Source organism: Aptenodytes forsteri, unplaced genomic scaffold, assembly GCF_000699145.1.
Source record: "Aptenodytes forsteri isolate BGI_AS27 unplaced genomic scaffold, ASM69914v1 Scaffold55, whole genome shotgun sequence".
In the NCBI taxonomy this organism is placed as follows: domain Eukaryota; kingdom Metazoa; phylum Chordata; class Aves; order Sphenisciformes; family Spheniscidae; genus Aptenodytes; species Aptenodytes forsteri.
The window spans coordinates 12,088,941-12,098,566 of record NW_008796063.1 but is presented as its reverse complement, the minus strand read 5'-3'; the positions used below and the strand labels follow the sequence as shown (position 1 = coordinate 12,098,566).

Here is a 9,626-nt window from a genome sequence, read left to right as displayed (position 1 = left end):
CGGGAGGGCTGCTCCCCCAGGCCCCCTGCAGCCAGGGAGCCCCAACCCCAGGCACCCCACGCAGCCGTGGGAGAGGTCGAGGCTGCCATGAAACACCCGTGAGACACAGCACGCAGTTTTCCAGCTGCCCGCAGTAGGGTCAGTGCGACCTATTCAGCCAAGTAACTTGCTTGCCAAACTGGATGATTTTATTGGTATTTTTCTCATCAATCTCCCAGCCATTATAGAATCATACACCATCCACACGCAGCCCGCGGCCGGCGGCCCAGCCATCAACCCAGCTTCTCCTTCCGTACCACCAGGTCAAGCGTTGCCTCCTTGGTTGTGCCCAGACAGTAATTTGTGACTGCGTGTGTATTAATTTTAGGGAATTAATTCATTTTCTTGCAACATTAGAGGTTAATTAAATGCTGGCTAATTGCTACCAGTCATTGGAGGAATTCTGCTCCTGAGTCCTTTCATGGCCTGAATGCACCAAAGGAAGAAAAAAGAAAGAAAGAAGGAAAGAAAGAAGCCCTTTCAAGACCACAGAAAATTGCAAAAGGATGTTTCTTCCAACCCGACATGACAAAATTGAATTCCAAGCTATTTAATGCATGCACGAAACGCCATAGAGAAACCCAGCCCGAGCACTCCATCCATCACGACAGGGAAAGGGGTTTCGTAACACGAGCACTCGCTACAGCACCGACTCAGTGCTTCAAACTCCGGACTTCCAGGCAATTTCGCTTAAATGTAAATACCGGATTAAGGATTCTTACAGACAGGGCTATCGCCAGCATTTCCATGGGACATACAGCTAAGGTAACACTGCGATTATGATCAACATTAATGATGGAGACCTCGGGAAGCCACTGTCCCGGGTGGTGATGGAAGCCCCGCTCAGTCTGCAGGGGCACCACGGCCAGGGTCACAGCGCAGCGCCCGTCCCCTCCCCACTGGGGAGGGAGGGGCGCAGGGGTCCCGGTCCCACCATGGGCACAGTGGCCTGGCCCGGCCAGTGGCATTTCGGGAGTGAAAAACCAGCCCCGCGGGTAGGGGCACGGGGAGCCATCTGGGTTTGTCCTTAAAAACGGGATTTCACGGGTTACACCGTCACGAGGATGATGTCATGCAGCCTGACAAAACGCCCCTGCCCGCCTCAGACCGGCGTGGTTCGTCTGTTGGCCGGGTTGTTGTGCAAAGACTCCTTGAACTCTTTGGGGATGGAGTTATGGACCTGTAAAAAACCGTGGTCCCGCTCCGAGTTGAGCAGCGTCCCCATGGTGACCTTGGAGGGATCCCTGGAGAGGGTGAACATGGAGATGTCGGTGGAGGGGATGGTGCTGAACCCCTTGCTGATGGGCGACATGTCCCGGGACCGGGGCTCGGTGGAGCGGGAGCTGGACCGCCGGCGGAAGCGGTACCTGTAGGGCGGGAGGCGGGTGAAGGCCGACTTCTTCAGCAGCTCTGAGTGGGACCTGGCACGGATCTGGCGGTGCTTCTCGATGTACATGTGCACGGCGATCACCCCCACCATCTCGGCGATGATGAAGGACAGGGCTCCGAAGTAGAAGGACCAGCCGTAGGAGTAGCTCTTCTTGGAGTCGCTCTGCCCTGGGTCCCCCGCGTTGGCCGAGATGTAGACTATAATCCCGATGATGTTGCTGAGACCTTTAGGGGAGGACGAGAGGGAGAGGTGCTCACCTGAGTGGCAGGAGAGGGACGGAGGACAGCAGCACCCCGATCCCCTCCTGGCAGCGGAGGGACACAGGCTGGAGGAGCCCAGCCCTTCTCCTGCCCCCCACGACCTGCGGGGTGCCCGGCAGGCGGGGAGGGTGCCGGGGGCCATGGCCACATCCCCATGGGGCACCAACCCACCTGCCAGCACACCGGGGCCAAAACCCCTCACAGTCCTCTGCTGCTGTCCCCAGTATACATCTATATTCACACGCACCCAGTATATACGTATATTCATGTATACTGAAGAAGCAGGAGGAACAACCACTGTTTTGTTTAGAAAAGGGACATTTGAAGAGCTGGTTTTGCTTTGCAGAGCTGCTCACTAAGCGATGGACTGCAGGAGCCTAGCCGGTGTCGGGGCTGTGGCCAGAGCAGAGCCAACCCACAGGGCACGGAGGGGATCCCTCCGGCACAAACCCCGGCTTGCCGTGGCCCTGGGAGTGCAGGGGAGCGGGAACGGCTCTGTCTCTTTTCATTTCTGGTGGAGTCTGGAGGCTTTATTTGGGATCCGGGCAGTTTTTGCACCACCAGCAGCGCTGCGGGGCTGTGCCTCGGGGCTGGGGAGTGGCTGGTATATTCCTGGATTTACTTAATGAATCGATTATGTTCTTTCTGTTGTTTTCTCATCTGCATCAGCAGCTCCTGCCAGCCGAAGGAGGGAAGAGTAATTTGTCTCTTTGTGGGGAGAAGAAAAACACAAAATAGAGCAGTTCCTTGAGACAAAAACATTGTCATACGATAATCAGTGGAAGTGTTGGGGAACAGTGCACGGAGAAATGAGTAATCCAGAAGGAACGGCCTCTCAAGAGAGAGTGATTTTCCTTGTAGTACTGCAGCAGCCCCTCTGCCTGCTGCCCAGTCCCTGGTGCTGCCAGCACAGCGCCGGCCCTTGCCTGGCCCTGCGACCTGCTGCTTGGCGGCGATGGAGGGCAGAGCCCCCCAAAACCTGCCCCAGGGCTGGGTGCTCCCCCAGCGGGATGCCTGCGCTCCGGTAGCCCCTCTGGCCTGCAGCGCCCGCATGGAGACTGCTCGGGAAGAGCAGGGCGGATGCTTAAAGTGCTGTCTAGCACGGTGACCACTTGCCAGAAACCTCTGCTGTTTTTTCCCTGCCACGAGGATTTTTCCACCAGGACGGGACAGCTCACGAACCCCAGAATCCCTCTGTGCCGACGGCCTGGGAGGACCCACGACCTGTCTCCGTCTCCCCCGTGTCCTCCCACACTTCCACACCGGGAGAGCTGCCCCACTCCCAACCCCGCTGGGCAGCTCCTACCTGCAGAGACGAAGAAGATGCCGGCGCTGAGGATGACGTTGTGTTTGCTCTTGTAGAACTCGCTGGCCGCCACACATAGGCCCCCAAAGAACAGCAGACCCACGCTGAGGATGGGGAAGATGCTGGATGCTCTCACTGCACCTGTAGGACAGGGAGCAGGGCAGGGTCGGCTCCCGGCATCGCTCCTGCAGCGGGGGCTGCCGGCATCTCCCACACCAGTGCCAGCACCCGGAAAGAATTGTTGCAATGCCACGCTGGCTTGCTGCCACAAGGGATGGGGGGAGACCCAGCACCAGTCCCCCCTGTGCATCCTCTGCTTGTCCCCGAGCTGCTCTGCTCTGAGCTTGCTCTGGAGCCCAGCATCAGCCCTGCAAACCCTGTGGTTCAGGCCTCCCATCACAAAAATAGTTTAAACCCTGAATTTCTTTTTTTCCTCCGAGGCTATTTCAAGGAATTTTTTTTTCCAGTCTTGTCACACAGTCAGAACTAGCAATTTACCTTCCCATTACCAAACACACCACCCATGGGTTTAGGCTACGGACGTGACTCTGGAGCCTAGGGACTGCAGAAACCCCTCAGATCTCACCAGGCTGGCAAGGAACAGTACTGCCAACCACAAGGGTCAGAAACCTGTCCCTTGGGTCCCCAAACTATCGCAGCTGCTTTGGAAGTCAAGAATTTACTGACTAACACACCTAAAGTTCAACAAAAGAGTTGTTTGCTGATGTAGGGGAGGAACATTATCAAAATGAACCCAAAGCCCAAGACCCCGAGCCCACCAGGTGTGATGCCGTGACCCTGGCACTGGACTCCATCCCCAAGGGGATTAGCTCTGGCAGGGCCTGTCTCCGCATGCTCAGGAGTCACTGACCAAGAGCTACACAAAGAAGGGTCTTTTCTACATGGCCTATCAGAAGTTCAGCTTCCGAAATGACAGTGAAGAGTAATTAATGCAGCAAATCACTACCTGCTGCACTGAAAATACACTGTGCCTTGGTTTGGGTTCTCATCCCTCTATTAGGGCCTTTATTAAGCGCACAGAAATACAGAGAAGCCCCATTAAAATGCCATTCTGGGGGCTTTAAAATAGACTTTTTGTTTTAAATGTGGGAGGGGGTGGGAGAACTTAAACGCTAATCTACTAAAATTGCAAACCAATTCCATTAAACACGTTCCCCTCTTAGATGGGTGAGCAGAGCTGATGGCTCCCTGCAGAGTTAGAAAATGGGGAGTTTTTCGCAACATCTGGATGAGCAGCAGCAGCAGCAGGCAGGGGCCGCTGCCCGGCCCCGGGGATCGGGGCTGAGCACAGGGCGATGGGCCCTGGGGGTCACCTCACCCCCGGGGATTCCTCCCAGCCCCAGCAGCTCAGAGCCCAGAGATGCCAATGCCTCCGAGGCTGCCATGTGCTCCTGCTGCCTTATGTTCTTGTCTGGAAATTTAGGTGTTCAAATGAACCTTTTGCCGTGTGGGCTTCACAGTCTGTCACACACGTGCACGTTTGCTGACATGCTGGGCGGTGCACGTCCGTGTTGCTTTGCACGTCAGGGTGTGTGTCATTTGTGTCCAGTATCTGTCAACCTGCACCTCGGTGCCCCAGCACTCGCTCGTGCACGTGTCTGCAAAGTGCTCATGGGATGGTGCCTCTTCTCTGCAGGGTCAGCCTCACCCCAGCGTCAGGTCCCCCCACGTAAAAACCCTGTGGGTCCTGCCCAGAGGCTCTGCTGGCCCCCGAGAGCAGGAGGACTCCGCTTTTCCCAGGAGAGCCACCAGATCTATTTTCACTCCATCTCCCTGCACTCGGCTGCTGCTGGCAGAGCATGCGGCAGACGCTCGTCGCGCTCTCCCGGCGAGCACCAGCAAATCCAGCCTGGCTGCAGAGACTCAGGGAACAGGGAGACTGGCATGAACACGGCACCCCTGCGGTGCCGCACCAGGGACCCGCAGGGTCCCGGTCCCCGGTGGCCCTTGCACCCCAACAACCTCAGGCTGCGCAGCAGCTGCCGGGACCAGCCACGGGGACAGCGAGTGCCAGACAAATGCGCCATTAACACTGCTACTGCAGTGTGACATGGCCACGCTCGGATAACCCGGAGGGTCACCGCTGCTGCACAGGGAGCCTGGGGGGCTGTGACCCATCGGCCACCTGCCAGCAGTGGGGGGGACCTGCTGGGTGAAGCTCTGGGTGCTGGGGGATGGGGAGGGGGGTGCCAGCACAGCGTGGGCCAAAGGTGTCCTCAGGGAGTGCGCACAGCTCCACCGCGCCACGGGAAAGCAGACTCACGGAGGAGATACTCAGCCGTGTCTTGCTCGTAATCTGCATCCTCGGGGAAGTGGTCGATTTTCTTGCACACTCCTCGGAAGGTTCCTGGGGAGACACAAGCCAGGAAACCTTCAAACCCCTCTGCACTGGCAGGAGCGCTGCTGGACACGCTGCATGGGGCTGGCACAGCAGCAGCCCAGAAGCCACTTGGGCACCGCTCAGCATGGGGCTGTCAGCGACCCCAAACACTGCCCTTGGTTCCGGGGACAGTTTGGTTCCCGGCTGCTCCTGCATCCTCCAAGCACTGCTGGTCCCCCCTGGTGGGGCTGCACATTTATATCTCAAACTAAGCCCTGTCATAAACATCGCTGCTGAGCTGGGAGGAGATGCCCAAGCTGCCCTGCTCCCCCCGCAGCCCCACGCAGCCATGGGCAGAGCCTCTCCTCGGTGCAGCTCCCACTCCCCTCTGGCTGCGTGGTGGTGCAAGGACCCGCCGGCAGCTCAGCGGTGCTCAGCACGGCACTGTCTCTGCCCGGCTGCAGCTGAGCTTTCCCCCACTCCTTGCGTGCACCCGTGGGCATGGCAAGGCTCGCCTGGCCCCCGTTTTCTCCAGTGAAGGGGAGGCAAAGCAGGGCAGGCACTTGCTGGCTCCCAGCATGCACCCACCCAGGCAAACCCCTCATCGGTTTTGACAGAGAATCGATGCAACTGTAAATAAACCCTCCCAGCCTTCAGGTCTGAGCAACACCTTATTCAGATGCACTGGGGAAAGTGCTCCATGGCTGCAGCCCAGGGCTTGTCGAGGTCATCTGCTTTCACATCAAATTCCTGCTGGGGGAGATGACAATGGCACTGGGGTCAGAGCGGCTGCTTGAGCAGAGCCCCCACCCCGGGGCTCCGCAGCACTAAGAGACCAGCCTGGTCCTCCCAGTTTGGCTCTTCTGCCCCAGACCCTCAGCTGTATGAAAGCTTTGATTTACTGCTGACCTACAAATGCAGGGCACAGGCTGCCGCACAGACGAGGATCCTCAGCACATTTGCTAAAGTAACATCTGGGCCACAGCTTAGCTTCCGAGATGTGATTTTTCTGGAGGCACAGATGAGTTCATTTAAATGACTACAAAAAGTTTCTAGCCTGCTTACCCTTTCCTGCCACTTCTCAGCCCTGCTTCATGCCTGGGACACAGGCAGCTGGGACAGAGGCCAGAGGAGGCAGAGAGTCACCCAGGCAACCTGCCTGTACCCCATTTCCAGCTTGCTTTCACGTGTCCCCCACAGCACACACACACACGTGTGCGCACCCATGCACGACCGTGGATAAGCACCCAGTGCCATGGGTGGGCATCGCAGCCGAGCTTGGCATGGGCAGGAGTGCCACCCACACCACGGCACAGTCCCACCAGGAGCCCCGGTCCCACCGGGAGCTCCACGCACGCCATCTTTCCCCTCCTGCTTGTGGGTCCCCGCAGCAGGACTCGGGAGCGGGGGCGAGAGCAGCCCCACTGCGGTGGGCACTGGCAACGCCACCTGGAAGGCCTGGGGAAGGAGGCAGATGCTCTGGCATCTGCTGGCCTCCCACTTAGCATTTGGGAAAAAAAGGCTCTTTTTCTGTGGCTTTTTTTCCCTCCTGCCTCTGAAGCAAAACAAATGCATTTCGCCTTTAAATGCCTGCCTGTTTGCTTTGGCTTTCTCCTCCCTGCGCTTTTGGGCTCAGCTCTCTCCTGTGCCAAAGCCATGCAATTGTGCCATGAGAGGAAAAAGCCAAGGACAAGTCAGGCTCAGGCAGGTGATGTACCGGGGACTCAGTTACACGCTGCAAGCTGCAGATGCGGGGCGAGAACGGGGCACCACAGCCGTGCCCATGGAGGGGAGAGCCTTATGGGTTAGATGTTTTTATGGGACAGCCTGGGGGAGAGACTGGCTGGGAAGGGGCTCTCGCCTCTTCTGCTCATCCATCCACCAGCCCCAGCAGTCTGGTCCACGTGCTACCGATGGACAGGCAGAGAGAAATTAAAGGCATTAAAAAATAATAAAAAAATACTGGCTATGCCCAGTTGCGCTTATGGATTTGTTGTGATGGATGCAGCCCGTCAACTCCTGTGGATGCTGCGAGCCTGCTCCTCGTGGCAGCCCGCCAAGGCACCGAGCGCCATACTCGATATCTGCTGGGGACGGCTCAGAGCTCGGCTCGTGCCATGGTGCTGGATGGGAACACGGCTCCTCAGGGCCCGGGGTGGCAGCAGCCACTTCGGTTCTGTGAATCCTGCAGACAGTCTTCTCCAAAGCAAGCAGCAAACGCTAATGCAAGAGTATGCATGATGTTTCCTCTGCAGTGCTGACAAATGCTGTCCTTGATGTTATAAATGGGGAAACTGAGGCACAAAGTGACTTCTCTGGAGTGGCAAGGGGCAGGGTGAGGTGGGAGGAATTCCTGAAGCGTCTCCATACAGGAAGGGCAGCCCCCTCACGACACCAGTGCTGGAGGACGTGGTCAGATCACGCTGGCTCCGTCCTCTCTCCCATGGGACCAGAAAGGACATGCCGCCAGGGGACAGGGCTCAAGGCAAGAGAAGCCAACCCGCACAGTGTCCCGCATGGCAGAACGCTGTCAGTCTGCACTCTGGCTACGGGCTCGGGGGAGCTGAGCATCGTGACAGGCATCAGTTAAAGCCTGGAGATGAAGCTCTGGAGGTGGCAAGCTGTCATCCAAGCGGGAGACACGGCATCCGAGGGAGAACCGCCTGCTCCCGTTGCTTTGGGAACTGTGGGCGAAGGGGATGCTGAAAATGGGTGCCACAAACGGGGCCGGGGAGGCACTGGGCATGGCAAGGACGGCAGCTGCACAGCACAGGCACCATCCTCCTCCTCCTCCTCCTCTCAGCTTTTGGGTTTCCACCCACCTTCTCTGACCTTCTACCTGTACCTGCCAGCAGGGCTCTGCCCCACGCACCCCAGAGCCACCCCCCCACATTTGTCCCTTTGCTCTCCAGCCATCGGGCACATGCTGCCAGAGTGTGACTGTGCCAACCCGCAGCACCCCAAAACACCCCTACACCCCAATGGACCCAGAAGGACGTGCAGAACCGGCGTGTGCCTGGACGTGCCCGGTCCCCCTGGACACGTCTCCAGTCTCACCCAGTGCTGGGCTGTCACTCCAGTGACAGCACCGAGGTTTCTGTTTCCAGCTGGTCTCTGAACGCCTTGGTCCTCGCTCTGCCTCAGAGCCCTGAAGCCACGACCTGCTCCGGTGGGACAGATCTGCCCTCTCCGACTTTTAATGGCTGCAAAGCTGTTGTCAGCCAGGGACACCCGCGCAGCGTGCAGGACTTCGCAAGAGCTTCTCCAGAGGCACCAACTCCCGGGCAGTGCAGGAACGTCTCCCTCCGCAGCAACCTCCCGGGCAGGGCACAGGGCCAGTGTTTGTTATCTGATTAGCAAGGGGAAACTTTCCCTTGGCACCACGTGGGAAAGGAGTTTGGAGACTGAGTCAGCCCATCAGCACAGCGTGCAAATGAGAATACTAATTTTCTTGCGCTCAATCTCTTTGAAGTTCTCAGAGGCTCCCTGTGCTGCTGAGCCCCCACCAAAACCAAGCACTGGGCTGGGGGGACTGGCACCCCCCTGCCCTGAGCAGCAGCTGGATAAGCCAGGACCCCCGGGGGCCTCGCTTCTGGCGTACACAATGTAAGGTAAATCTGTGATGTGAGGGACGAGGGCAAGCCTTGGAGCAGGAGACACCTGCAAGCGCAGGGGATGCCCTGTGCAGATGCAAACACCCTCTGCTCCGCTGGCTGCGGGCACATTGCTCACCTGGGGTGCAAAGCTCATCCCTCCCTCCACAGCAGCAGGGACCACACACAGCTGCGCTGCATCTGCTCTGCCCCACCGGCATCCATAGCCTCTTTCCTTCCCGCAGCCCTGCCTGTCCCACCCAAATGCCTCCTTTGCAACAGAAATGGGATGGGGGGGGGGGAAATCAAGGACTCAGGGCAGGAGCAGAGCCTTTGCTCAGCGTTGCTGCCGCAGGACCCAACACCAACTCCCTCCCGCTGCCCACGGCAGAGGGAAGTGCTGAGCAGCCCCAGCAGGCATGGCCGAGCAGCAGGAGGGGGAAAGCACGGCAGCATCGCTAAGGTTTGCAGATTGCTCCGACGCTGCGGCGGAGGCCGGGCATGGGGTCCGTGTGGGCAGCGGGGCTCCAGCTGCCCGGTGCCAGAGGACGAGGACAACCCGCACGTGCCCCAGTGAGGCCGGGGCCTGCACGTTTAGAGGCAGCACGGCTGGGGCTCGCCACGCTCCTCGCTCACTGGCCCCTCACCCTGCACCTTGCAGGTGGTTTAGCAAAATCTGCCCCCCCCCCCCCCCCCA

The 9,626-nt window shown here is 58.6% G+C and overlaps 1 protein-coding gene across 1 annotated transcript in view; it reads right to left on the bottom strand.

Moving 5' to 3' along the window:
- Nucleotides 1–953: 953 nt before the first annotated feature.
- The window catches only part of CACNG3 (calcium voltage-gated channel auxiliary subunit gamma 3), a 36,520-nt gene continuing 27,847 nt past the window's right edge, over nucleotides 954–9,626 (bottom strand). Inside the window, exons 2-4 of the mRNA XM_009286625.2 lie at nucleotides 5,280–5,363; nucleotides 2,996–3,136; nucleotides 954–1,653 (exon numbers count right to left, since the gene is read on the bottom strand). Of these exons, the coding sequence (XP_009284900.1) occupies nucleotides 1,142–1,653; nucleotides 2,996–3,136; nucleotides 5,280–5,363 (737 nt within the window). The 3' untranslated portion in view covers nucleotides 954–1,141. The remainder of the gene's footprint in view (nucleotides 1,654–2,995; nucleotides 3,137–5,279; nucleotides 5,364–9,626) is intronic.